Source organism: Actinia tenebrosa, unplaced genomic scaffold, assembly GCF_029948245.1.
Source record: "Actinia tenebrosa isolate PJP-AT-01 unplaced genomic scaffold, QUT_ActTen_1.0 PGA_scaffold0__85_contigs__length_37466705, whole genome shotgun sequence".
Classification (NCBI taxonomy): Eukaryota; Metazoa; Cnidaria; class Anthozoa; order Actiniaria; family Actiniidae; genus Actinia; species Actinia tenebrosa.
The window spans coordinates 21,560,763-21,588,408 of NW_028292569.1; the positions used below are offsets into that span (position 1 = coordinate 21,560,763).

General features: G+C 36.8%; 7 protein-coding genes and 1 long non-coding RNA gene across 13 annotated transcripts in view; 3 read left to right on the forward strand and 5 right to left on the reverse strand.

Annotated features, from left to right (window-relative positions):
- The window catches only part of LOC148913774 (uncharacterized), a 203,344-nt gene that overhangs the window by 167,500 nt on the left and 8,198 nt on the right, over positions 1–27,646 (reverse strand). The gene's annotated exons all lie outside the window — the stretch shown is intronic.
- LOC148913786 (uncharacterized) lies at positions 339–7,078 on the forward strand. Its single transcript, XR_016120866.1, has 3 exons — positions 339–505; positions 2,353–2,405; positions 5,940–7,078. It is a non-coding gene; the product is annotated as an uncharacterized LOC148913786 (long non-coding RNA).
- LOC148913787 (limbic system-associated membrane protein-like) lies at positions 1,542–4,347 on the reverse strand. Its single transcript, XM_089036042.1, has 4 exons — positions 3,627–4,347; positions 3,144–3,512; positions 2,699–2,977; positions 1,542–2,475 (listed from the first exon to the last, which is right to left on the reverse strand). The coding sequence occupies exons 1-4, from the start codon at positions 3,685–3,687 to the stop codon at positions 2,171–2,173; spliced, it is 1,014 nt and encodes a 337-aa protein (XP_088892168.1). The 5' UTR covers positions 3,688–4,347; the 3' UTR covers positions 1,542–2,170.
- LOC148913788 (uncharacterized) lies at positions 4,740–27,300 on the reverse strand. 4 transcript variants are annotated; one of them, XM_089036059.1, is made up of 7 exons: positions 27,241–27,300; positions 26,273–26,325; positions 22,750–23,115; positions 20,440–20,502; positions 8,414–8,455; positions 5,678–5,775; positions 4,740–5,546 (listed from the first exon to the last, which is right to left on the reverse strand). In XM_089036059.1, the coding sequence occupies exons 3-6, from the start codon at positions 23,054–23,056 to the stop codon at positions 5,678–5,680; spliced, it is 510 nt and encodes a 169-aa protein (XP_088892185.1). In that variant the 5' UTR covers positions 23,057–23,115; positions 26,273–26,325; positions 27,241–27,300; the 3' UTR covers positions 4,740–5,546. The 4 variants fall into 4 exon arrangements, with proteins under 4 accessions (XP_088892185.1, XP_088892174.1, XP_088892175.1 ...); XM_089036048.1 differs by lacking the exons at positions 26,273–26,325; positions 27,241–27,300 and adding an exon at positions 25,793–25,880; XM_089036049.1 differs by lacking the exons at positions 5,678–5,775; positions 26,273–26,325; positions 27,241–27,300 and adding an exon at positions 25,793–25,880.
- LOC148913789 (uncharacterized) lies at positions 9,127–11,225 on the forward strand. The gene is made up of 4 exons (XM_089036037.1): positions 9,127–9,638; positions 9,765–9,830; positions 9,906–10,286; positions 10,410–11,225. The coding sequence occupies exons 1-4, from the start codon at positions 9,381–9,383 to the stop codon at positions 11,223–11,225; spliced, it is 1,521 nt and encodes a 506-aa protein (XP_088892163.1). The 5' UTR covers positions 9,127–9,380.
- On the forward strand, positions 11,278–13,543 carry LOC148913790 (uncharacterized). The gene has a single exon (XM_089036032.1). It carries the CDS (start codon positions 11,278–11,280, stop codon positions 13,492–13,494), a length of 2,217 nt encoding a protein of 738 aa, XP_088892158.1. The 3' UTR covers positions 13,495–13,543.
- LOC148913791 (uncharacterized) lies at positions 14,922–17,322 on the reverse strand. Its single transcript, XM_089036026.1, has one exon. It carries the CDS (start codon positions 17,185–17,187, stop codon positions 14,971–14,973), a length of 2,217 nt encoding a protein of 738 aa, XP_088892152.1. The 5' UTR covers positions 17,188–17,322; the 3' UTR covers positions 14,922–14,970.
- LOC148913792 (uncharacterized) lies at positions 17,240–19,338 on the reverse strand. The gene is made up of 4 exons (XM_089036040.1): positions 18,827–19,338; positions 18,635–18,700; positions 18,179–18,559; positions 17,240–18,055 (listed from the first exon to the last, which is right to left on the reverse strand). The coding sequence occupies exons 1-4, from the start codon at positions 19,082–19,084 to the stop codon at positions 17,240–17,242; spliced, it is 1,521 nt and encodes a 506-aa protein (XP_088892166.1). The 5' UTR covers positions 19,085–19,338.

The window sequence follows — 27,646 nt, forward strand, 5'->3', positions numbered from 1 at the left end:
GAACGACAGTCTGGAAATTATGCTAATGCATTAGCGTGTTAATCGGTTTTGAACTTCTCATATTTATGTCTGAAGCTATCAATGACGTCAGCACATTCCTGAGCGCCGTAACAACGAAGCCTTCAAAAAGTAAATATCAAATCTACTTTCAAACTTGTTGGTTGTTAAGGCGAAGGGGCATGATCGGAATGTTGTCTATTGTTTTACACGTGAACAACTCATTATTCTTTCTTGTTACGCCACTTCCGCCACGTGAAAGTAAAAAACCCTATAGAAATAGAAACCACGGTCAAAGCTCGCAGCTGTTATCATGACATAATAGCGTCGGTCGCCTTGGAATCCATCCCAACAGGGGGTGGTTGGGGTCTATTTCGTGGAATATTTCGTAAATTACGTCGGGGTAATAAGGAATATCCTCATCCAGCCAACAAAACATCCACTCAGCCCTCCTCATAGTATCTTCAGAAACCTCGGGAATAGAGTCACCGGTACTTTCAGACAAAAGGTAGGGAATACCTTTGTAATATTTCCCTAGCTTTAATTTTTTCAATGTCTTCCTTAAGCTTTGCGGGGTTGGTTCTTTTAAGTTAAGCGCAATCATTTCCATTACTTCGTTGTCAAGGTACACGGGCCGATAACCTTGGATGTGACTCATCCAGTCCCTAAAGTATTTTATTCTCTTATAAGGTGTTTTCTTACGACCTCCATTGGCGTAATATTGCTCTCTGGTAGCATTTGGTACGGCGTTTGCGATATTCTTGCCACACTCGTAACACTGTGCTGATGTGTCATCTTTTATTTGCATCTTCTTACCACAGCAAACATACTTATTTGGCTTGGTGGGCTTAAAGCGGGGCTTAAGACATTTCATGCATAAATCGTAAATTGGACTGAATTCTTTACATTCGTGCATTGTATATAGAATAAATATCTTAAACTACGTTCTCATAGTAATGCGGGACACCAGTAAAACCCGTAGAGAGCTTTTCAAATCGAATTACGCGGGTAATACCCAGACCGACCTTATGGGTAATACCCGCGGGATCCGCACGTACGTGAGGGCGGGTAGTACCCGCGTAATTCCGGGGGGTTACCGCGAGTCCCCCTTACTGCTGCTTATTTGGTATTGTGTGTAGTGATGACAATGCTGGAGCAGCTGATATATTAAAAAAAGATAAAAATTGAAAGGAGTTCGCGCCCGGTTACTTCATTCGCATTCGATATTTGTTGAGAGAACCGCAAAATTAATAAACAGTTCTCTTTAGCAATTTAAAGCGTAACAGAAAAAGGAAAAGTCTTGGCTCTACACTCCCCTCTGCTCTTACCCCTCTCCAACCTTTTTCCACAACAGTATGTTTATATTGCTACAGAGATGGGGGTGTCATTTTTAGCACATTTTTGTAAAGAAAACTGGAATATTTTAAAAATATATGTTTTACCTTTTCTTGAAAAAAATATGAAATGTTGGTCAAATCCAACTTCGTTTTGTGCTCGACATTCGTACATTCCATACTTATGTCGTGAAGTCGGGGAGACTATGGTTAGAGTTTCCACGGGATCTTTATTGACGCTCACAAGTACTAGTAGTTACAAGACTGTTTCACGACTAACAATCTACATCTTTCTTTCTTTACTCTCTCTCTAACTAACTATCTGAAACTAACCTATATTTATAGAAGAAATTAGCATAATTGTAGAATTAATTATGAAAACTGGTTTGAGTCTGGTTTCCAGTGAAAGTACTGAGTTACAGGAATAAATTAGAATATTGGCCTTATTGACCTAAGAACCTTAATCTTAAAAAGAGTCTTTAGAAAAGAATTAACTGAATAAAGCGTCGATGACGGTCGCTTGTGTTTCTAAGTCAAAACATACTATTCTAAGTAAACCAAAGTTTATACCAAAAGTAAGGGAATAATTCTTAACTAAAAATTTATGAGTAAACAACTATAATGAAGGACGCCAAAAATATACGTGTCCTTAGGAAGTCTTTTCTGCGCAAGTCTTACTAAACTGGTTTTGTGAACAGCTGAAAGTCAAAAGGTCCAAGTCCAGATTATTGAGTAAATAAGAAGAACCTTTCATTATCCGGTGTATAGAATTCAATTAGTGACCTTTGTTAGGAAGGTGTTTTACAAGGTCAACAAACCTAAAACTTTTGTTCCAATAGTTACTTCGTCCTTAAGGCTAAATTTTTACCATAGAAACCTAAGTGAAATCTTAGATTTCTTGTACAGTACAAATCAGATGTTTTTCTGGCCTTCTTACACTTATCACTGCTATATGTCACTAGTGTCAAAATGCTACCGCCTGTAATATTCCTAACCCCCTTGGTAATTTGCATTCCTTTAGGATCATACCATTTGATCAATGGAGTGGGCAGACCATCAACCAGGCAATGTAAGGTGAGTCTCTTTTCAGTTGATAAGGTATCATGATCAGTAGAGTTTGTTAAACTAAGTATAGTGGGTTTATCTGGACAACAAATTGAAAAAAGTGCTACTATTAGAAAGGAAACTGCTAAAAAGACAAAAAAATAACAAAACAAAAAAAAAAAAAACCTGCAATTTTCTATGCGCCCCGAAACGCGACGAACCAAAAACTTAAAAAATCGACCTGCGAGATTGTGCGTAATGTTAAACCGCATATGGTCTGCGTTTCAATTTTTTTATATACTTTAAACATATATTTAACTTACACCAAACAACAACTGTGATTTCTCTGAGTTCTGGGTGTTCGTTTGGGTTGTTAACGGCAAGACATCGGTATAATCCACTTTCAGTTCTAGTAATGTTAGGTATATACAGCAATGCCTGACCAAGTCCCTGACCTATGATCTTCTTGGAAACACTTTGTAGTTTTACCCACGTGACGTTTGGTGTTGGGATTCCAATGGCGGTGCAGCTGATAACAAAATCTTGGTATTCATTTACAATCTTAGTTGAAAGGAAAGGATCGGTCTTGAAACGTGGCTTAGCTTAAAAAAAAAAAAAAAAAGAAAATTGATCCAGAATTATAATAGCTATAATAACAATTAAGCTTTTTGATTGGTATCCTAGGGATTAATATATTTAAGAGTAAACCCTTCAATATCTCTTACCACTGACAACAAGTGGTAATATGTATGGAAACCATGAACTTACTAGTTACGACAAGTTGTACTTTACTTCTCATCGGTGATCCTGCCATTAATAGCAGACTACATTCATATATCCCATTATCAGCTTCGGTGACATTAGAGATGACAAGAGTAGCAGTGGACTCTTTACTGACTCGAACACGCAGGTTTGGGGGACATTTGTTGTTTATAATGAACTTCCATCCATTGTAATCATCCTCGACGCCGATAGTACCTATTCTAAATCCACTTGTATTATACCGAGTCCACTCTGGTGAATATGGATCAAACATTGCAGTTCTATTTCTGACATTGTAATCCCACACAAGTCTCGCTGTACCTCCACTGTACATGTAGAGCACACTTGGAGGTTCTCGAGTGAACCATTGAATACCTATTGAATATCATGTATTCATATCATCCGCATGAAACAAATAAAATTAGCTAAATTAAACAGAACAACATTAATTGCGTAGGATTACCTTACAAAAAATACTATTAAAAATACCTTTTGAAAGAGTTACCAATGAAATCAGCAATGCAATAGTTTTGACGTAAAAATACCTCATACTTTATTTCCAATCGTACTGCAAAGTTATGGTTTTTCACAAGCCGGTTAGTAATTATAACGACGTTTTAGAGAGAGTTCATTTTCTTTTTATATTTCCTCAGTCAACACTAGAAATTAAAACCAAAAAATGGAAGTTTCAAAATAAAAAAAATCCAAGGTAGGAAGTAAGAAGAAAAGAAATCCCCATGTACTTTCGAATCTAACCGAATCGCTCACTGACCAATCAGAAACAGCCAAATATGTTGTATTTGTCAATTTATAATATAGATGGGATATTTTTACATATAGTACTCAGTTGATATAATGTATTCAGATAATTTATTGTGTTCTGTTGTAAATTCATTGTATTTTTAATGAATAGCTTAGATCAACTGCTTGCTACGTAGGCTCTTTCAACTGTGAATTGCATTATGAAATATTTCACGCGCGCTGATTAGCTGGCTACCGTGTTTATATCAAAGGACAGGGACACGCTCCCGCAAATATTTTATAAAAGCTATGCAAAAGCTACTGTTATGTCTCTGTACTGTGATAAACAAGAGAAACGCTCAGCTACGCCTTGGATTCCTGAAGTTGCTTGTCTCTTGCTTAACCTCATGAGCTCCCAGCTTATTATATCAACGGAACGAGGTAGGCGCGTGCGTTTTATATTCCTTAACTAAATTCCCGTTTCCAATGACTGTTTTCGCAGTGTTCTGTGAATATTACGGAAATATTAAATAAATAATACATTTCTTTAATAATAAATATTATTGAAATGGTGGTTATTCTATAAGAAGTTTAGAAAAGGGTTAAAAAGTAAATAAAATAAAAACATAAATGTGTGATACCTTAATTATAATAATAATAATAATAATAATAATAATAATAACAATAGTAATAATAATAATATCTTCTGATAGTGAAAGCTTTGCATAGCTTTAAATGAGCATACATCTGATCTGACAATGACTTGATATAACTGGGGAATTGCTTAGAAAGATAATGTATCTGCAACTTCACTAAGAGCAATACTTATAGAATGAGTTAAAGTTGAAATAAACAAAATAATTAGAATGGAAACTTTATTTCACTTCTTTTTCATTTAGATATGTAAATCTTACTACAAATATGTTATTTTCAACTGACTACTTGAAGACACACGCAAATACGCATAATTTACAAACAAAAACAAACAAACGAAGGAAAACGAAGATAAAAAATTCGATTATTAAATTACGAATAAGAGTATTATTATTGCTATTATTATCATTGGTATTATAGTTATTATTATTATCAGTTGTTTTTTTGTTTTTTTGTTTTTTTTTGTTTTTGTTTTTGCTTTTTTTATTTCCACGTTGCTTCGCTTATAGTTTCGATTCTTATATCGATGTTTTTTTTTTCTTTTTTTGTTTTTTGTTTCATTTCGGTTTCTGATTTGTACTTTGGCTTATTTCTCATCTTGAATATTTCACTCATGCAAAGCAATAGACCTGAGTATGATGACCCCTCATACCTCACACAACCAAAATCCTCTTCAGTAGCTTTTTGTTACACAACATTTCACCATTTTCTTGGTATCCTGAAAAGTTTTTTTAACATTTTAATGTGAAAAGAGCTTTTAAAAGGAATTGTGGTAGTTTTGGTTTGAAACTCCATGAGTGGTCTATTGCGACATCCACTTAGTTTTAATGTATAGGTTAATATTTATCAAGTGCTCTAAAAATGTTTTTGGTAGCCTTTACCTCCAAGCACGCATAACAAAGTTTTAATTATTGCGAAAGCCATCGCAAAGTAATTCTGTTCAACCCCTTTTAAGATTTGGAGCAATCCTTTAATGATTTTGACCCTCTTCATCTTTTCGTTGGAACAAAGACCCTGGAAAATAAAATAAGAGAAAACAATTTTTAAAGCTTGCAATTGAAGTAGTAATAAATGAAATTAGTCAAATCCAAGTTGTAATAAACATCGATAAGTATATTATTTTTAATATTAAGTGCGACCTTTACCTAAATTGAAAAGTGCCACATCACCAGTGCAATATCCGTTAATATTGTGTAACCCTTAATGTGCCTTAGTATGTTCGACGAGTTCGGTTCGGGTGGTGCTTAAAAGAGGAATAGTTAGGTTAATAAAAAGTTAAATAGAGTACAGAAATAAAAATAATAAGTTTGAGTTCCCTTATGAAAAAAAACAACATTTTTTAAAACAAAAGTGCTTTTTAGCATCCCCCTCCATCTCTCTTTCTCTTTATTTACTACGGTGTTTCAGGTTTATGAACATGCTGTTAAATATCTGTGACGACAATGTCAGACAATGAAGGCTAAAATCAAAACGAGCCGCATGCGAGTTTTTCAGCAAAACGCAAAAACAAGATAAATGAAGAAATGAAGAAATGAAGAAATGAAGAAATGAAGAAATGAAGAAATGAAGAAATGAAGAAATGAAGAAATGAAGAAATGAAGAAATGAATAAATGAATAAATGAAGAAATGAAGAAATGAAGAAATGAAGAAATGAAGAAATGAAGAAATGAAGAAATGAAGAAATGAAGAAATGAAGAAATGAAGAAATGAAGAAATGAAGAAATGAAGAAATGAAGAAATGAAGAAATGAAGAAATGAAGAAATGAAGAAATGAAGAAATGAAGAAATGAAGAAATGAAGAAATGAATTTTCCTTCGCAAACAAATATTCTGCTCTACCTCTATGGATGTATTGAGCACTATTTTACGGAAAATTGATTCACAGATTCTTCAGTCAGAAGAATTCAACAGTCTGTTGAATTAAAAAAGTAAAAAGAGAAAACAGGCAACTTCTAATTGCTCCAAAAAATTGTATTTAAGGTTTCGGCCATTCGGCCTCCTTCAGAAAAAATAAAGATATATACAGGATAAAAAGTAAAAAAGTAAAGAATGAATAGCCAAACAGCTAGTATATAAAGGGCATAAGAACAAAAGGAGGATGTAAACAGTAAATTCAGACGAAAAGCATGGACCGAGGGGGTACATCAGCCTTTTGTAAGATAATGAAATAAAGAAACAAAAGTGAAAAAGGTGCAACCACCATGAAGAATGGAATAACAAGAAAGGTTGCATCAATCTATTGTAATGTAGAAAAAAACATTAGAATGAAAACTGAATTATACGTTTTGATTTAAATTCTTGTCTCTTGTGGAAGCCATTGAATTGGGACGTAACGTACGTAACTGCGTGGCCCAATAGACCTCTCGAGACAAGAGCTTAGCATCAATATTATCTTAGTCAATAGTTTACTCTATGCAATTGAACGTGAATTCACTAAGTTGACGAGGACTACTAGTAGTAGTCTAGCAAGGGCGGATCCAGCAGCAAAAAACGATTCTTTTTTATATTGTTTTCCGTTGTGTTGACGGAAGAGACTCAATTAGACCCCCCCCCCCCCCCCCTACAATTTTGGCTGGATCAGCCCTTGTCTAGTACTACTAGTAACCAAGTGTATAGTATAGAACTATATCTAGTCATATAAGTGAAACATTATAAATTCAAATGCTACTATGTATTAATATAACATGATTACTTATCATGACGAGCTGGAGAGCCCATTTTACGGTAAACAGCATGTAGTCTTGGTTGCTACAGATAATAGTTAATCCGATTTCCGTGATGTCAAGATGACGAATGACAGGCAAAAACATCAAGCATCTGTAAATATGCCTACACTCAATCTATTTAGAGTTATAAACCAAGTCATTCGCACAAATAGGTCGCTCGGCTATGAAAGTCCCAATAAGACACCCAAAACAATATACTTGTCACATATCACTTATTACCTGTAGCATTAAAAATGCCAATGAAACAATTTGATTGAAATAAACATTTATGAAAATATATAACTTCAACCCGCTCCCAAAAGAACAACACCAGCAACACAAGCTAAGAACAGACGTATTATGTACAAAACAGAAACAGAGTCACATCTATCACAAAACACAGTGATCTAAGTAAGCATACAAATTATACAGGTATACGAGTACCTAAGTATAAATGCGCCTACAGATCTATCACAAAACACAGTGATCTAAGTAAGCATGCAAATTATACAGGTATACGAGTACCTAAGTACAAATGTGCCTACAGATCTAATACATAACACGGACACGGACAGTGATCTAAGTAAGCATGCAAATTATACAGGTATACGAGTACCTAAGTATAAATGCGCCTACAGATCTAATACATAACACGGACAGTGACCTAAGTAAGCATGCAAATTATACAGGTATACAAGTACCTAAGCATAAATGCTGCCTACAGATCTATCACAAAACACAGTGATCTAAGTAAGCATGCAAATTATACAGGTATACGAGTACCTAAGTACAAATGTGCAAAGACAATAAACGCACATCACATACATAAAATAACAGCAAAAGGGTTAGATAGGCAGTGATAATGTGTAAGAAAAACCTGAAATCCTTTGATCTTGGGCAATAAGTTCATCGAAACGTTCTCAGTGACCCTTTCAAATAAAGCGCCACAGTAGAGTTACATGATATCTTACTGGACGACGTAAATATTGTTTCAGTGATGTAATGTGCCGTCCATTGATAGTGGCATGCTATGTGCTCATGCTGTGTTAATCCGTACGATGACATGCATTACGTATTCCCTATGCAATGAATAGAAATGAAATCTGAGACCAGCACTTTGAAAGTGCTGCTTCACGCCGGTAACTAAGCCGTGTAGCTCGTCATGAGTGAACTTACTTGTAATGTTCGAACTTGTAGTAGTTTTAGTTGTCGAAGCTCCTATATCAATAATAAAAGAAATAAAATAGGTTACACAATTATATCATATTGTGCGTTTATTCAGACTGTTAGTAGATAAGAAATGAGAGTTCTACGCCATGTGGATCGTGGATCATGTGGATCGTGGATCAACCCCCCACCCCCATCAGGGTTTTTACAGAGGTGACGTAACGGCTATTCTAAGTGAGGTTCCAGTGAGGTAGGGGGAGGGGTGATCTACATCCAACCATCATGGGAAGACCGGCCGGCCGCCCGAGTAGAGGTTCTGATCGAAATCGGGGCCTGGAAAGGTTTGGGGAAGGTGTTTTAAAACACAATTCAAAATCCTTTGTTTAAAAAACGAAGTTTTTGAATTAATGAGCTGACTTCCTTTGTTGGAATGACATGTTTAATTAGCAGACTTAAATGAGAAGCTGTACTCATGTTTTAAGTGGTTTATATCGCCTAAGCCGCCTTTGTCGGAATCACTGACTAATGTTTAGTTGGCAGGAAGCTTTTGTTGGAGAGGATTAAATCCTGTGTTTCGGCGACTGGTGGTTAGGAGTTATGAATTAATGAGTCTAGCCTTTAGAAGTCAAAAGACGTTGGACAAGCGTTCTGATTGGGCCTACTTTTGAAGCCTTTTTGTTAGGATGATGTGTTTAATTAGCAGACTTAAATGAGAAGCTGTACTTATGTTTTAATTGGTTTATATCGCCTAAACCGCCTTTGTCGGAATCACTGACTAATGTTTAGTTGGCAGGAAGCTTTTGTTGGAGAAGATTAAATCCTGTGTTTCGGCGACTGGTGGTTAGGAGTTATGAATTAATGAGTCTAGCCTTTAGAAGTCATTTTAAGGACTATAAAATCGAAAAATTTTAGACTTTTAGTCACTACAAGCGAACCTTTGAAGAGTGTGGATCAAAACAAGCAAGTAAGTAAGAGGATGGCTTTTCACTGCGACGCATGCGACAAGTCCTTTACAGAAGAGACGAACTTAGTAAGGCACAAAAAGGCTATTCACAGTGGGCGATTATTCACCTGTGAACGATGCGGGAAACAGTTTAATCGGAAGGATGCCCTAAAAAGACATGAACAAGTCTGCGGAGGTGGCTCTTCAAAACGGAAAGTAGAGGAAAAAGAAAACGCCCCACCGACGAAAAAACAGAAGACGATGACCGAGGCAGAAATTATTGAATACGAGGTGAATATAATTCATAATCTAATTTTTGTTATAATCATGTAAACCACAGAATATGTCAATACCTCTACTAACCATAAGATACATAGTTTTTCAAGTCGTCTTATATACCAATTTTTTCGATTTCAGTTAGCAAACATACCGGCGGAGATGTATGAAGAATACGACGGAGAAATTCTGGGGGATAATGAAGTGGTAGGTAAGCCTCTATTATCTTCATATCGGATCTTTGTAGAGTAACTTTTTCTAAGAACTAATTCTTTTCTCTAGGATGATGTACAAATAGGTGGTGGAGAGACTGAAGAATGCGCGCTTGGTGGAAATGTGACCACGTTTAAATATAAACCCAACAAGAATGAAAAATATGATCTGTTGCTCACCCTGCGAGGAAAACGAAAGACCATCATCAAAAAACTGAAAACCCTGCTCAAAAAACATCGCGGGATTAAGTGGTTTCTGTGTGTTAAGGTGAAGATGGTTAAGACGAGCCCCGACGGTCAGGACCAGATCTCAACCCCCCATTTTCGCACCAAATGCTACACTACAGTCAATGATACAGAAATTGAAAAAAACTACGTGCATGGAATGGAAAAGATCAAGAACTCTTTCTTGGAATACCAGAGAGAAGGGTCTGGATGGTTATTGGAAGAGGTAATTAAATTGCACCATCGTTATAGCACAAAGGGGATCACTCGACCGGCGATGATTTTCTGCTGTATGTACATACATTAAAACTGTATATCACCGCTTAATAAAGTATTGTTGCTATCATAGGTGTTGGAAATCGATTTAGGAGTCGCTGCTTACACTCCTCTCGAGGGATCGAGTTACATACCTCTACCCAAGAAGATCAAAGACAAGAAAGCGGTGCTCAACATTCAAAATGAAGATGAAAAATGCTTTTTATGGTCATTACTAGCGGCGAAACACCCCACTCACTGGAGCCATCACGCAAACCGCGTCAACAATTATCAAAGGTATGAAGCTGAACTAAATATGTCAGGAATCGAGTACCCCGTTAAGATCAATCAAGTGAAAAAATTCGAGAACCAGAATAGAGAAATTAGTATCAATGTCTTTGGGTATGAAAATAAAGAGCTATTTCCCCTTTACATTACGAAAGAGAAGAAAGAATTACATGTGAATTTGTTACTGTTTTCTCAAGATGATACGCGTCACTACTGTTTAATCAGGGATTTAAGTAGACTACTAAGTAATCTTAATCAACACAATGGGCAGGCTTATTATTGTATGTATTGTTTGCATGGCTTTGTCAGGCGAGATTTGTTAGAAGATCACGAACCTCACTGTAGTAAACACGGACCCCAGAAAATCAGACTGCCTGACGAAGACCATACAACACTGTCATACAATGACGTGCAAAAACAGTTAAAAGTACCATTTATCATTTATGCAGATTTCGAATCTATTTTAGTGAATTGTGGTGATACAGAATTAGACCCTAGTACAAGTTTTACACAAAAAAACGCAACATCATATACCCAGTGGGTTTTGTTACACTGTAGTATCTACTGTCGAGCAATATTGCTTCCCGCCTGTTCTCTATCGCGGGGAAGATTGTGTCGATAAGTTTTTAGACTGTTTGATTGAAGAACGAAAGCAGATAGGGGAAATCTTGAAGATGGTAGTACCCATGGACATTAGTGAAGAACAGGAGCGGGAGTTTCAGGCAGCAACCCTTTGTCACATTTGTAATGAGGAATTGGGCGCGGACAGGGTAAGGGATCATGATCATTTGACAGGGGTGTACAGGGGGGCGGCCCACAATGACTGTAACTTGAATTATAAGTTTACAGGAAAGATACCCGTTGTTCTTCACGATCTTCGTGGGTACGACTCACATTTAATTCTACAAAAACTCGGAAAAATCAAGGGAGAAAATATTAGTTGTATACCCAATAATACGGAAAAGTATATTTCATTTTCAGTTGGGGATTTAGTATTCATAGACTCACTTCAGTTTTTGAATAGCTCACTAGAGAAATTAGTAATGAATCTGAGTAAGGAAGGAGATGATAAGTTTAAGACCCTGAAGAAGTATGTGGAGAGTGAGAAGGTATCTCTCTTGTTGAGGAAGGGGGTGTACCCCTATGAATACATGAATAGTTTTGGCAAGTTTGAAGAAACCTGTTTACCCCGTATCGATTGCTTTTATAGTTCGTTGATGGGTAGCACGATTTCACAAGCAGACTACGAACATGCACAGAATGTATTTAGAGAATTTCGGTGTAGGAATCTAGGAGACTACCACGACTTGTATTTGAAATCGGACGTTTTACTGTTAGCAGATGTGTTTGAAAACTTTAGAGAAGTTTGTCTGGAGTACTACCAACTCGACCCAGGTCATTTTTACACCTCTCCCGGTCTTTCTTGGTTAGCATGTTTAAAGATGACTGGCGTGGAGTTGGAATTACTCACAGACCCCGATATGTATCTGTTTTTGGAGGAAGGGTTAAGGGGTGGGATTTCGATGATCACCCATCGATTTGCAAGAGCGAATAATCGCTATGTAGAAGGTTATAACCCAGAATTAGAAAATAATTATATCATGTATCTCGACGCAAACAATCTCTACGGTTGGGCTATGTCTGAAGCGCTCCCTGTTAATAACTTTGGATGGTTGAGTGACCCGGAAGTGGAAGAACTTCGCGAGAACCTCATGACCATCCCTGTAGATGGAGGTGAAGGATATATACTGGAAGTAGACCTCAGCTACCCCAAAGAACTACACGATTTTCATAATGACTACCCCCTAGCACCAGAAAGGCGAAAGGTAACAGAGGAAATGCTCTCTCCCTACTGTCAGCAACTTCTTGAGGACCTGAACCTTGGCGGTGCTCCCACAGACAAACTGGTACCTAACTTGAACGATAAGACGAAGTACGTTCTTCATCACCGCAACCTGAAACAGTACTTGTCACTGGGTATGAAACTGGAGAAAGTACACCGAGTGTTGGGGTTTGACCAATCTCCCTGGCTAAAGAAATACATCGACTTCAATACCGAAAAACGGAAAAATGCAAGAAATGACTTTGAAAAAGACTTTTTCAAGTTGATGAACAACAGCGTGTTCGGCAAAACCATGGAGAACTTGAGGAAGCGAGTGAATGTGAAACTGGTCAACACGGAAAAGCAGCTTAAAAAACTGACAGCATCACCCCTCTTTGACTACTTCAGAATCTTTGATGAAAACTTGGTGGCAGTCAACATGAAGAAACCATCACTTTATTTAAATAGACCTATTTACGTCGGGTTCAGTATTTTAGAATTGTCTAAAACCCTGATGTACGACTTTCATTATAATTACATCAAGCAGAAATACGGTACCCAGGCAACCCTACTGTTTACAGACACAGATTCCCTGTGTTATAACATCAAGACAGAGGACATCTACCAAGATATGTTTCAAGACCTTGACCTATTTGACACCTCAGAGTACCCTAGAGACCACCCCCTCTATAGTACAACAAACAAGAAGGTGATTGGTAAGATGAAGGACGAGACCCATGGGCTACCCATCAAAGAGTTTGTGGGTCTACGACCAAAAATGTACTCTCTTCTCTACGCTGAGGATGGTCGTGAGGTTGAGAAAAAAACTGCTAAGGGAATTGCGAAACAGGTGACGAAGCGGGATATCAGACATACCCACTATAGAGATTGTTTGTTTAAGCGAATGAGAACCATGGCTAACATGAAACAAATACGTAGCTATAAGCATCAAGTATTTACAATAAACTTAAACAAAGTGGGTCTTAGCCCCTATGATGATAAGCGCTACATCTTAGAGGATGGGGTGACTACTATAGCTCATGGTCATTACAAGACCAATGTAATATAATGGTACATTTATGATTGATACGTGTAAATAAACAATTGTAAAGTACAAAGTGTGTTATTTTTATTTAGAGTTTTTAAAAATATGTCCCGGTGGTCTCAAATTGTCCCTATGATAGTACTAAATTGTCCCTGTCTTAACAGTTAAAATGTCCCCGTTTTATCAAATTGTCCCTGTGATAGTACTAAATTGTCCCTGTATTGTCAAAATATCCCTGTCTTAACAGTTAAAATGTCCCTGTAATATCAAAATGTCCCTGTCTTAACAGTTAAAATGTCCCCGTTTTATCAAACTGTCCCTGTAATTTCAAAATGTCCCGGTTATCAAACTTAAACAAAAAGTAAAAATGAAAAATAAAAAATAATAACATATAAAATGTCATGTCCCCAAAATATTGAAGCATTCATCATGGTAACACGATACCCTAAAGATTGTCCTGTACCAGGGTGTTTAAAAACAAATCTAGTCAAACTTTCTAATCATTTAGCAAATGTGCATTTCATGTCTAAAGAAGAAAGAAAACCCTATCTTCAAGAGGCAAGACTTTTTTTCAAAGAATATAAAAATGTGAACACTTTAGAGAGTAATCTAGTCCCTCATCAACCTCTGAACGTGATGGATGTTACTTTAAAACACCCAACAAACATCCAAGTGTGTGGTCCGACGTTTTGCGGCAAGTCCTACTGGACTGAAAAAACTTTTAAGAACCGCGGTTGAAATGTTTAGTGAAAAGATTGAAAAGATTGTGTACTGCTACGGTGAATTTCAACCGCGGTTCTTAAAAGTTTTTTCAGTCCAGTAGGACTTGCCGCAAAACGTCGGACCACACACTTGGATGTTTGTTGGGTGTTTTAAAGTAACATCCATCACGTTCAGAGGTTGATGAGGGACTAGATTACTCTCTAAAGTGTTCACATTTTTATATTCTTTGAAAAAAAGTCTTGCCTCTTGAAGATAGGGTTTTCTTTCTTCTTTAGACATGAAATGCACATTTGCTAAATGATTAGAAAGTTTGACTAGATTTGTTTTTAAACACCCTGGTACAGGACAATCTTTAGGGTATCGTGTTACCATGATGAATGCTTCAATATTTTGGGGACATGACATTTTATATGTTATTATTTTTTATTTTTCATTTTTACTTTTTGTTTAAGTTTGATAACCGGGACATTTTGAAATTACAGGGACAGTTTGATAAAACGGGGACATTTTAACTGTTAAGACAGGGACATTTTGATATTACAGGGACATTTTAACTGTTAAGACAGGGATATTTTGACAATACAGGGACAATTTAGTACTATCACAGGGACAATTTGATAAAACGGGGACATTTTAACTGTTAAGACAGGGACAATTTAGTACTATCATAGGGACAATTTGAGACCACCGGGACATATTTTTAAAAACTCTAAATAAAAATAACACACTTTGTACTTTACAATTGTTTATTTACACGTATCAATCATAAATGTACCATTATATTACATTGGTCTTGTAATGACCATGAGCTATAGTAGTCACCCCATCCTCTAAGATGTAGCGCTTATCATCATAGGGGCTAAGACCCACTTTGTTTAAGTTTATTGTAAATACTTGATGCTTATAGCTACGTATTTGTTTCATGTTAGCCATGGTTCTCATTCGCTTAAACAAACAATCTCTATAGTGGGTATGTCTGATATCCCGCTTCGTCACCTGTTTCGCAATTCCCTTAGCAGTTTTTTTCTCAACCTCACGACCATCCTCAGCGTAGAGAAGAGAGTACATTTTTGGTCGTAGACCCACAAACTCTTTGATGGGTAGCCCATGGGTCTCGTCCTTCATCTTACCAATCACCTTCTTGTTTGTTGTACTATAGAGGGGGTGGTCTCTAGGGTACTCTGAGGTGTCAAATAGGTCAAGGTCTTGAAACATATCTTGGTAGATGTCCTCTGTCTTGATGTTATAACACAGGGAATCTGTGTCTGTAAACAGTAGGGTTGCCTGGGTACCGTATTTCTGCTTGATGTAATTATAATGAAAGTCGTACATCAGGGTTTTAGACAATTCTAAAATACTGAACCCGACGTAAATAGGTCTATTTAAATAAAGTGATGGTTTCTTCATGTTGACTGCCACCAAGTTTTCATCAAAGATTCTGAAGTAGTCAAAGAGGGGTGATGCTGTCAGTTTTTTAAGCTGCTTTTCCGTGTTGACCAGTTTCACATTCACTCGCTTCCTCAAGTTCTCCATGGTTTTGCCGAACACGCTGTTGTTCATCAACTTGAAAAAGTCTTTTTCAAAGTCATTTCTTGCATTTTTCCGTTTTTCGGTATTGAAGTCGATGTATTTCTTTAGCCAGGGAGATTGGTCAAACCCCAACACTCGGTGTACTTTCTCCAGTTTCATACCCAGTGACAAGTACTGTTTCAGGTTGCGGTGATGAAGAACGTACTTCGTCTTATCGTTCAAGTTAGGTACCAGTTTGTCTGTGGGAGCACCGCCAAGGTTCAGGTCCTCAAGAAGTTGCTGACAGTAGGGAGAGAGCATTTCCTCTGTTACCTTTCGCCTTTCTGGTGCTAGGGGGTAGTCATTATGAAAATCGTGTAGTTCTTTGGGGTAGCTGAGGTCTACTTCCAGTATATATCCTTCACCTCCATCTACAGGGATGGTCATGAGGTTCTCGCGAAGTTCTTCCACTTCCGGGTCACTCAACCATCCAAAGTTATTAACAGGGAGCGCTTCAGACATAGCCCAACCGTAGAGATTGTTTGCGTCGAGATACATGATATAATTATTTTCTAATTCTGGGTTATAACCTTCTACATAGCGATTATTCGCTCTTGCAAATCGATGGGTGATCATCGAAATCCCACCCCTTAACCCTTCCTCCAAAAACAGATACATATCGGGGTCTGTGAGTAATTCCAACTCCACGCCAGTCATCTTTAAACATGCTAACCAAGAAAGACCGGGAGAGGTGTAAAAATGACCTGGGTCGAGTTGGTAGTACTCCAGACAAACTTCTCTAAAGTTTTCAAACACATCTGCTAACAGTAAAACGTCCGATTTCAAATACAAGTCGTGGTAGTCTCCTAGATTCCTACACCGAAATTCTCTAAATACATTCTGTGCATGTTCGTAGTCTGCTTGTGAAATCGTGCTACCCATCAACGAACTATAAAAGCAATCGATACGGGGTAAACAGGTTTCTTCAAACTTGCCAAAACTATTCATGTATTCATAGGGGTACACCCCCTTCCTCAACAAGAGAGATACCTTCTCACTCTCCACATACTTCTTCAGGGTCTTAAACTTATCATCTCCTTCCTTACTCAGATTCATTACTAATTTCTCTAGTGAGCTATTCAAAAACTGAAGTGAGTCTATGAATACTAAATCCCCAACTGAAAATGAAATATACTTTTCCGTATTATTGGGTATACAACTAATATTTTCTCCCTTGATTTTTCCGAGTTTTTGTAGAATTAAATGTGAGTCGTACCCACGAAGATCGTGAAGAACAACGGGTATCTTTCCTGTAAACTTATAATTCAAGTTACAGTCATTGTGGGCCGCCCCCCTGTACACCCCTGTCAAATGATCATGATCCCTTACCCTGTCCGCGCCCAATTCCTCATTACAAATGTGACAAAGGGTTGCTGCCTGAAACTCCCGCTCCTGTTCTTCACTAATGTCCATGGGTACTACCATCTTCAAGATTTCCCCTATCTGCTTTCGTTCTTCAATCAAACAGTCTAAAAACTTATCGACACAATCTTCCCCGCGATAGAGAACAGGCGGGAAGCAATATTGCTCGACAGTAGATACTACAGTGTAACAAAACCCACTGGGTATATGATGTTGCGTTTTTTTGTGTAAAACTTGTACTAGGGTCTAATTCTGTATCACCACAATTCACTAAAATAGATTCGAAATCTGCATAAATGATAAATGGTACTTTTAACTGTTTTTGCACGTCATTGTATGACAGTGTTGTATGGTCTTCGTCAGGCAGTCTGATTTTCTGGGGTCCGTGTTTACTACAGTGAGGTTCGTGATCTTCTAACAAATCTCGCCTGACAAAGCCATGCAAACAATACATACAATAATAAGCCTGCCCATTGTGTTGATTAAGATTACTTAGTAGTCTACTTAAATCCCTGATTAAACAGTAGTGACGCGTATCATCTTGAGAAAACAGTAACAAATTCACATGTAATTCTTTCTTCTCTTTCGTAATGTAAAGGGGAAATAGCTCTTTATTTTCATACCCAAAGACATTGATACTAATTTCTCTATTCTGGTTCTCGAATTTTTTCACTTGATTGATCTTAACGGGGTACTCGATTCCTGACATATTTAGTTCAGCTTCATACCTTTGATAATTGTTGACGCGGTTTGCGTGATGGCTCCAGTGAGTGGGGTGTTTCGCCGCTAGTAATGACCATAAAAAGCATTTTTCATCTTCATTTTGAATGTTGAGCACCGCTTTCTTGTCTTTGATCTTCTTGGGTAGAGGTATGTAACTCGATCCCTCGAGAGGAGTGTAAGCAGCGACTCCTAAATCGATTTCCAACACCTATGATAGCAACAATACTTTATTAAGCGGTGATATACAGTTTTAATGTATGTACATACAGCAGAAAATCATCGCCGGTCGAGTGATCCCCTTTGTGCTATAACGATGGTGCAATTTAATTACCTCTTCCAATAACCATCCAGACCCTTCTCTCTGGTATTCCAAGAAAGAGTTCTTGATCTTTTCCATTCCATGCACGTAGTTTTTTTCAATTTCTGTATCATTGACTGTAGTGTAGCATTTGGTGCGAAAATGGGGGGTTGAGATCTGGTCCTGACCGTCGGGGCTCGTCTTAACCATCTTCACCTTAACACACAGAAACCACTTAATCCCGCGATGTTTTTTGAGCAGGGTTTTCAGTTTTTTGATGATGGTCTTTCGTTTTCCTCGCAGGGTGAGCAACAGATCATATTTTTCATTCTTGTTGGGTTTATATTTAAACGTGGTCACATTTCCACCAAGCGCGCATTCTTCAGTCTCTCCACCACCTATTTGTACATCATCCTAGAGAAAAGAATTAGTTCTTAGAAAAAGTTACTCTACAAAGATCCGATATGAAGATAATAGAGGCTTACCTACCACTTCATTATCCCCCAGAATTTCTCCGTCGTATTCTTCATACATCTCCGCCGGTATGTTTGCTAACTGAAATCGAAAAAATTGGTATATAAGACGACTTGAAAAACTATGTATCTTATGGTTAGTAGAGGTATTGACATATTCTGTGGTTTACATGATTATAACAAAAATTAGATTATGAATTATATTCACCTCGTATTCAATAATTTCTGCCTCGGTCATCGTCTTCTGTTTTTTCGTCGGTGGGGCGTTTTCTTTTTCCTCTACTTTCCGTTTTGAAGAGCCACCTCCGCAGACTTGTTCATGTCTTTTTAGGGCATCCTTCCGATTAAACTGTTTCCCGCATCGTTCACAGGTGAATAATCGCCCACTGTGAATAGCCTTTTTGTGCCTTACTAAGTTCGTCTCTTCTGTAAAGGACTTGTCGCATGCGTCGCAGTGAAAAGCCATCCTCTTACTTACTTGCTTGTTTTGATCCACACTCTTCAAAGGTTCGCTTGTAGTGACTAAAAGTCTAAAATTTTTCGATTTTATAGTCCTTAAAATGACTTCTAAAGGCTAGACTCATTAATTCATAACTCCTAACCACCAGTCGCCGAAACACAGGATTTAATCTTCTCCAACAAAAGCTTCCTGCCAACTAAACATTAGTCAGTGATTCCGACAAAGGCGGTTTAGGCGATATAAACCAATTAAAACATAAGTACAGCTTCTCATTTAAGTCTGCTAATTAAACACATCATCCTAACAAAAAGGCTTCAAAAGTAGGCCCAATCAGAACGCTTGTCCAACGTCTTTTGACTTCTAAAGGCTAGACTCATTAATTCATAACTCCTAACCACCAGTCGCCGAAACACAGGATTTAATCCTCTCCAACAAAAGCTTCCTGCCAACTAAACATTAGTCAGTGATTCCGACAAAGGCGGCTTAGGCGATATAAACCACTTAAAACATGAGTACAGCTTCTCATTTAAGTCTGCTAATTAAACATGTCATTCCAACAAAGGAAGTCAGCTCATTAATTCAAAAACTTCGTTTTTTAAACAAAGGATTTTGAATTGTGTTTTAAAACACCTTCCCCAAACCTTTCCAGGCCCCGATTTCGATCAGAACCTCTACTCGGGCGGCCGGCCGGTCTTCCCATGATGGTTGGATGTAGATCACCCCTCCCCCTACCTCACTGGAACCTCACTTAGAATAGCCGTTACGTCACCTCTGTAAAAACCCTGATGGGGGTGGGGGGTTGATCCACGATCCACATGATCCACGATCCACATGGCGTAGAACTCTCATTTCTTATCTACTACTGTTGATCTCTCTCTGTCTCTCTCTGTCTCTCTCTCTGTCTCTCTCTCTCTCTCTCTCTCTCTCTCTCTCTCTCTCTCTCTCTCTCTCTCTCTCTCTCTCTCTCTCTCTCTCTCTCTCTTTTCTACCGTATAGCTGTCATTGACTCCAGCCTTCCAAATTGTTAAATTATTTATGCAATACTAACAAAATTAAGGGACTGATGCAAAAACACCTATTTTTCACTATTTATCTGGAATAAAGAAAAGTAAAATATTATAAAGGTGCAGAGTAAAGACTAAGATAAAAAAAAGAAGCTCATGTCCATTTTAAAAATAATTTAAAATGACAATATTAAGAACTAGTTATTTAGTAGTAATAGAACATTCTAAACACAAACAACTATAGGTTTCAAATACGCTTGCATGTAGTATTGAAATGAATATGATATTGTATGTATATGATAACCGTATATCAGTAGTCCAGTTTTTTATTTATGATGAAGCTAACAAAGGCCTTACTTGTAATGTTCGGAGCAGCAGCTGTAGTGACTGGGGTTGGAGAAGGTCCTTTTGTTGTTGTTACTGAAAACGTAATAATTAAAAATATATTGCGCGGGATCCATGTGGTTATAGTTACCAGGTGTTTGGGCTAATCGCTAGATGGTTTATGTTCTAACTCCAACGTTAAGTCGATTCAGAGTGCGTAAAAGAACCTGATTTCCTATTAACATTTTGTGGTTAGATAAGGTCATGCATCACTACATGGGGCTAGGTTTTGATCAAAACAGATAGTGTTGGTTGATATCGATGGCCCATAACCACCTATTGTATTATAAACTATCTATCATTTTATTATTATTATTATTATTATTATTATTATTATTGAAAACAAAGTTATGAAGTTGCCTAACAATATAACCAACATTTCGCATGGTTGTCGAAATACTACAAAGACTACATTTTGCTTCGTTATATTGAACCCATGCGTTGATGTTTGCTGTGAAGTCAGTGATCATCCCAAGGGAGCACGGCAGACATAAATTTGTTGATTGGTCTTCCTGTGGTACATAATTTCATTGATTGGTCCTCCTGTGGTATAGATGCGCATGCGGTTACTTAAAAGTCGCGCGGGCTCATACGTAAACAATATGGCGGATGATAAATATAAATGACGGGGAGTGAAACTATGATCATGTGACCGGGTATCGGCCAATCAGCATCAGGAAATTACCAACGTACTTTGTAGCATGCTCATCACGGTGTTTTTGGCCAGCTGTTTATCGTGAAAGCCTAGCATTAGCATAAAGTAGCAATTAAAACAGGCTGGAAGATAATTTATTTAAAACATTTGCATATCGGAAACCAAAATGTCTTCACTTTGTTTTCTTAATTTTGTTGCTTTTCTTTCTTTTAATGATGCTTTGTCTGGGTCAGACAAACAAAGGCTTTTTCTTCAGTTAGTATTGGATTTAGTGTGTTTTATATCATATGAAATGCAGGCCTTCAAAACTTTTTTATTGAAGGAAATTATAAAAGAGGAGAGAAAGAAAGGAAGTCAATTTACATTCATTTTTTGGCATTGCTACCGAAAAAATCCAAACACGGAATAATTATTGCCTTCAAAGCAAATAAAGAGGCCGTAAAAAGGATTTCCGTGTGCTGGTTACTAATGATAGAATTTTAATCGTCTTGTCAGTCGTAAAAACTTGATTTTATTCTAGGGTAAAAGGCAACAGCAAGCCTTTGTCTTTTGGCGAATAAAAATTACTTCAAATACGATTATAAAAGTAGATTTTAATACATGTATAAACGATATTCCTCTGGAAATTATTAACAGCCTTAGTATAAAGCTATAAAGGCAAAGAACAGGATGTAAATACAAAAAAGCAAAACAAAACAAAACAAAACAAAACAAAACAAAACAAAACAAAACAAAAAAACAATGAAGCACTAAAAGTACGAGGTCGATCAATCAACAATTTAAATTATTTCGTTTTCAAGGATTCAAATATTTTCTGGAATTGCATATTTACACTAAATACTTTTTGAAAATTGTATCTAGAACTTACAGAGTTATCAGAGTAACTTATCCTTCTGCTGTGTGATGAAATCGTTTTCGAAATTGTGGATTTGAGGAGTTTTTGAAGCTACAGTATTATCAGCCTGAAAGATCGCTAATCAATTTCACTTTGAAATCCCAAAATTCACCAAGATGTGAACTTGCGGCGAACAAACTGTTGAACCGTAAAACCAAAGAGAAAATAGATGAAATACCCATTGACCGAGTCGACCTGGACGCATACATCAGCAATAATTTAGCTCATTAACTGGCCCTGGCAACCCAAGTGGACCTGGCAACCTGACGTAGCATTGTCGAAAAGTTTGAAAAAGTTGCATTCCCCGTCAATATTATATATGCCGCCATCTTTGATATTTACTTGAGCCCACGCTATTTTTCGCGGATAACCGTATTCGTCAGCATACGTCATTACCACAGGAAGACCAATCAACAAATTTATGTCTGCCGTGCTCCCTTGATCATCCAGGTGAGTGTAGTCTTAAGGAAGACATGAACATGAACTAGAGAAAGTCTTTGAAATTGACTCCCGCTCAGGTTGTCCAGAGGTAAGTCACCACCAACAACAGTCTTTCTCAACACAACACTCACCCTGACGATAACACTTCACAACAAATATGTATAATATGTATATCGTATTGTTTTCCTAAAAGAGAATACGGTCTATGTGGATTAGGGAATTATAAGTTAGGGATCAGAAGTTTATATGAAATAAATAAGTTATGTTACTCCCATAAAAGTGCATGGCTTACCTTTCCCCTTCTCTTCAACCTTTAGGTGCACATAATATGGTAGAACTGTAGATACATTGTCACTGATGCTTGCAATGTAATCATTAGTGTCATTGACAGTAAGGTTCTTCAACACAAACCAAACACGACCTATTGTCAAGTTTCCAATAAATTCTACTCTCTTTTTCAATGTCGCATCAATATCTTCGTTAAGGTGCACCTTTCCATTATATCCATTAACACTGATAAAATGAGGATCGGGGATGGTGCCCTTTCTTATTCCCCATCTGACAGAAAGGATTTTTTTTTGATACGTCGTATTCCACATAAACGGGGCGTCTTCTCCAATGGAACATCTGATATGTGTTAGGTCCTTTATGGAGTATACTTTGCCAAACAAGAAGAAAATCATAAGGTATTGATATATGTTTGCTATTATAAGGTATCATTGAGCTGCTGTCTGCAATAATAACTGTATTACATTAATTAAATCCGTAGATGACAAAACATAAGAAATGCTGAAAATTCATTGACATAGTATAAAGCTTGTAATGGCAGGCACAAAACTACCATCTTTGTATTCAAAGCACAGCTTTATAGCTTGTAGTCGAACAAATAAATATTTAAGAGCGAATGTCTGTAAAAATCAAACATACGGCGGAAAGGCTCAGATTTTCGAATTTGCTCTACTTTTGGATTTTAGTAGTGTATGATGAAGTACAAAACGCTGTGTGGTTAGTTTTGAAAAATACTTTTTTGTTTTCGAGAAAAAGGGAAAAATCGGTTTGAGCTCCAGGGACGACTTCCGCTGCCAAAAGATGGCTGAAAATTGCTTACACTCGCTTGATCCGTGTATCAAAACTATTGATCCAAATAGCCTTCTAATACTTTCTACCAAAAGTACAACTCTTATATATATTTGCTCAATAAAGAGTAGTTTCATAAAAATCGAACAACTCTGAATTATCTAACACAATAAAAAGCAAAGGGCCCTGAGTTACAATGCTTGTCAGTGCATCTCGAAAACTGCAAGTTTCCCCATGTGCCATCCTTCCAAATCTTATGAGATTACAGTCAACAACTATTGGGAAGCTGTTCTTTTGAAAAATGTATTTCTTTTATTTTGGGGACTAATCTGACTAGTTATTTGTAAAGAAACACGCACTGTCGACTCCACTGACAGATGGTAATTTCGGAAATCGGTTGCATAAAACAAGCCAACGCCACGGTTTCCAATTCTAATTTCTTGATAACTCCGATGAATGGAGCAACGAAGAAGACCTTTTCGTGTTGAAAAGTTTGGTATATTAATGTTTTCTTTTATTTGTATAGACTAGATTTAAAAAACAATGTTGTTTCAAGGGAATTTATTTCGAGAAGTCTTCGCAAGTAACGCAATCGCCAAACAGTGATTTCAGTATATTTAACGAGTCCAAATAAAAGCCATTGTTGTGCCGTTAACAATGGATGCTAATAAGAAATCTTTTGTTAAATGGCACCAACGCTCCCCCGAGAGGCCGCGACGACGTAACGTGCAATCGAAGAATTGAGCAAATAAGAGTTGTAATTTTGGCAGAAAGTATTAGAAGGCTATTTGGATCAATAGTTTTGATACACGGATCAAGCGAGTGTAAGCAATTTTCAGCCATCTTTTGGCAGCGAAAGTCGTCCCTGGAGCTCAAACCGATTTTTCCCTTTTTCTCGAAAACAAACAAGTATTTTTCAAGACTAACCACACAGCGTTTCGTACTTCATCATACACTACTAAAATCCAAAAGTAGAGCGAATTCGAAAATTTGAGCCTTTCCGCCGTATGTTTGATTTTTACATACAGTCGCTCTTAACACTTTTCAATTCTAGAAGTCTTGTCTAAACATCTCGAAGGTGCATCGAGAAGGAGATCGAGAAAGAGAAATCAATCCCTTTTTTTTTTTCAAATTTGAATGTGAGAGTATTTTTCTGTTTCTCATATCATCTTGATTAAAAAACGCAAATATAAAAACCATCTGAAGAGATGAATACATATGCTGGAAACAAAAACTTAGAGCCTTTCTTATGATTAAATAGAAGGAACCGACAAAATCAACAATGTCATATAATTACATACAACTGGTGCTGAACTCGACTGATTCTGTGTAGATTGTTTTCGTATTATAATTTATATCTTCAGTCAATCGATTTAAAAGTACATGTAAACCCGTTTTATATAACGACATTGACTGATTTTGAAAAAAATCTATAATACCCGTGCTTCAAAGGGGACGTATTAAGTAAAGCTAGGAAGAAAGCCACTAGTAGGAAGGCCCTTTATGTAAGAAGGCCGTTTATCCTTAAGCACTTTTATATATGTCTATCCATTTTGACAATTTGTGTGAAGAGAATATTTGAGGTATGACTAAGCCTGGACGATGAATGATACAATCTAAGAAAATTGACATGATTCCACACCGTTTTGGTGCAAAAGTACACGTATGTTCTTGCTAAGGGAGTTTTAACCGATGAAGGGCGTTGATGTCATCCAAAAATGCATTTACGATTACGGACAATTTTCTTGCCAGAATGTCTAATTACTGATTAAATGGTTTCATACAAGCGATTAAAGAGGACTGAATTTACTTTTTGAACTGAAATTGTTCCTTAGCACTCAACCGTTTATAAATGTATCAATCAGTCGTCACCAAAAACTATACTGTCGTCAGAGCATTCGTTTTCCAGATCATTGGGACAACTACTATCGAAAATCAAAGACAATCTTTACCTTGCTGAACGATTTCGAAGAAAGTTAAAAGCAAGAAGATGAACTATTCGTTTTCCAGATCATTTGAACATAAAAATATTGAAAATGAAAGACATTCTTTACCTTGCTGAACGATTTCGAATAAGGTTAAAAGCAAGAAGATGAACTATTCGTTTTCCAGATCATTTGAACAAAAAAATTTTGGAAATGAAAGACATTCTTTACCTTGCTGAACGATTTCGAATAAGGTTAAAAGCAAGAAGATGAACTATTCGTTTTCCAGATCATTTGGACAAAAAAATATTGAAAATGAAAGACATTCTTTACCTTGCTGAACGATTTCGAAGAAAGTTAAAAGCAAGAAGATGAAAAGGTGCTGAGATCTCACAGACATCATCGTTTTCAATGGTGGGTGTTTTTGTTTAAACGATATGAATAATTTGTGGGGAGTGAAGGATCATGATGGAGGAGTTATGAAGCTTGTTTGAAGATCGAGGCTTGTCTCAACTTTCGAAAGCCGGGATACATTATAGCTGGGATATAAGAATTATGATATATATGAAGAAAATTTCGTGATCATAGTTATATGAATAAAAATAATAAAACTGATGTGTTTTTCCCAACAATTTCTCCTCTATTTTTTCCTCCATAAGCTAGTTATCCCCCCCCCCCCCCCCCTCCAACTGCACCTAAATATACCCCCCTCCAACTGCACCTCTTTCAAAATATATTTTTGTTATGACTGGCTCTTGAAGTACTGGGTTTCATTGCTAGTTAAAGAAATGAAAGTTTTTTTGAAATACTCACTTGTGCATCGATGTTCTGATCATAACTTCAAACCACTGAAATTCTGTGATTCCCTTGAAACAAATAAGAAAACACTCAAAAAATATCAATCTATATATTCTGCTGTTTTCAACCTTATAATTTACAGAAATAGCTTCACGCATTGTTAAGTGATTAGTGACATGTTTTCAGTTGAAATGGCAATTGGAACTTATTTGAGGCGAGAGATGTGCGAATGCAGTGTAGTTGTATGGCGGTTTCGCTAATCACACACAGATGACACAAATATTTATTTACTGTTGAAATTTTAAGTCTTATAAATTCGGATTCAAATCTTAGTCAAAGTTGTTATAGATAACAAACAACAATTGTCTTTGTATAAAGTTTGTAGAAATAGTCATGAATAATGGAACAGACACGTTTTTGACCCAGTAACTGGACCTGAAACACATGGTGGTCTCTTTGTGGTAAACTGAAACAGGAATCTTGCTTGTTGACTGCTTTGTTTTTTATCATAAAATCCCCTAGATATATGTCCAAGTTTAATCAATTTCATATCAACATTTATTTGGAACATAAAGGAAACCAGGAAAAAATTGCACGTGGTGAGGCTATGGTTTAGACATCAATCATGGTGGAAAAAACAATTGCAAAGCAGAGATTTGATCGATTTGTGCTAATATTTATTCGTGTTTGAAACAGATCACACACAGCTTAAACTTCGTTTATTCCGAATATGGAGTAATTACTGTAACATTTTTATCATTGCATATTAGTTTTATAATGCTTCTAAATTTGGAAGTATTAAAGTTTCGAAAGTTGGACATTTTTGTTTTTACGTTTTTCTTGGGCTGTAGGAAATATTTGGTTTGAGACGGGGAAAATGCTTGTTAGTAGACCACATAAATCCCTAATGACTTACTTGGATCTTTCTCGGCATATTTTATTGATTGTTAGATGAATAAACACGAGTTCAATAGTCTTTTTACCTCCTTTTTCTTCGACAAAACTCGCCATCTTCGTTATTGATGAGCCTGCAATATCTTTTTTAGGAAAGACAGCAGATACATCATTCTGCTTTACTAAATATTAAGAGGCCATCGCCAACTATTCCGGTCATGCGCCCGCGTACAAATGCAGCGGTGTCGCTTGAAAGTGTTTGGCTAGTTAAGTCAGATTTTACAAAGAAATGTATAGAGAGTCAAGATAGTTTTCGATTTATAAATTTCTGTGTAAACAGTTTTCCACTTGCCGGGATAGAAGAACAATATATAACATTAAAGCATTTCATTTTTACCAAACATACTTTAATTTGTTTAATTTTAATTTGTGCTTATTAATTTAATATATCAATTGAGTTTAATATCTGTATTTTTATTATTATTTTTGAATTAA

Coding starts and splice junctions, on each gene's coding strand:
- LOC148913791 (XM_089036026.1), bottom strand. CDS start 17,187: ATGGTAGTACCCATGGACATTAGTGAAGAACAGGAGCGGGAGTTTCAG.
- LOC148913792 (XM_089036040.1), bottom strand. CDS start 19,084: ATGGCTTTTCACTGCGACGCATGCGACAAGTCCTTTACAGAAGAGACG. Junction 18,560..18,634: donor TTCTGGGGGATAATGAAGTG/GTAGGTAAGCCT, acceptor TCTTTTCTCTAG/GATGATGTACAAATAGGTGG. Junction 18,056..18,178: donor CTGGATGGTTATTGGAAGAG/GTAATTAAATTG, acceptor TTGCTATCATAG/GTGTTGGAAATCGATTTAGG.
- LOC148913790 (XM_089036032.1), top strand. CDS start 11,278: ATGGTAGTACCCATGGACATTAGTGAAGAACAGGAGCGGGAGTTTCAG.
- LOC148913787 (XM_089036042.1), bottom strand. CDS start 3,687: ATGAGGTATTTTTACGTCAAAACTATTGCATTGCTGATTTCATTGGTA. Junction 2,978..3,143: donor AGTACAACTTGTCGTAACTA/GTAAGTTCATGG, acceptor TTTTTTTTTAAG/CTAAGCCACGTTTCAAGACC. Junction 2,476..2,698: donor AATCACAGTTGTTGTTTGGT/GTAAGTTAAATA, acceptor TTTGTTGTCCAG/ATAAACCCACTATACTTAGT.
- LOC148913788 (XM_089036048.1), bottom strand. CDS start 25,862: ATGATGTCTGTGAGATCTCAGCACCTTTTCATCTTCTTGCTTTTAACT. Junction 23,116..25,792: donor CTTCGAAATCGTTCAGCAAG/GTAAAGAATGTC, acceptor TGTTTGGCAAAG/TATACTCCATAAAGGACCTA. Junction 20,503..22,749: donor GGTTGAAGAGAAGGGGAAAG/GTAAGCCATGCA, acceptor TTACGTTTTCAG/TAACAACAACAAAAGGACCT.
- LOC148913789 (XM_089036037.1), top strand. CDS start 9,381: ATGGCTTTTCACTGCGACGCATGCGACAAGTCCTTTACAGAAGAGACG. Junction 9,639..9,764: donor CAGAAATTATTGAATACGAG/GTGAATATAATT, acceptor TTTCGATTTCAG/TTAGCAAACATACCGGCGGA. Junction 10,287..10,409: donor CTGGATGGTTATTGGAAGAG/GTAATTAAATTG, acceptor TTGCTATCATAG/GTGTTGGAAATCGATTTAGG.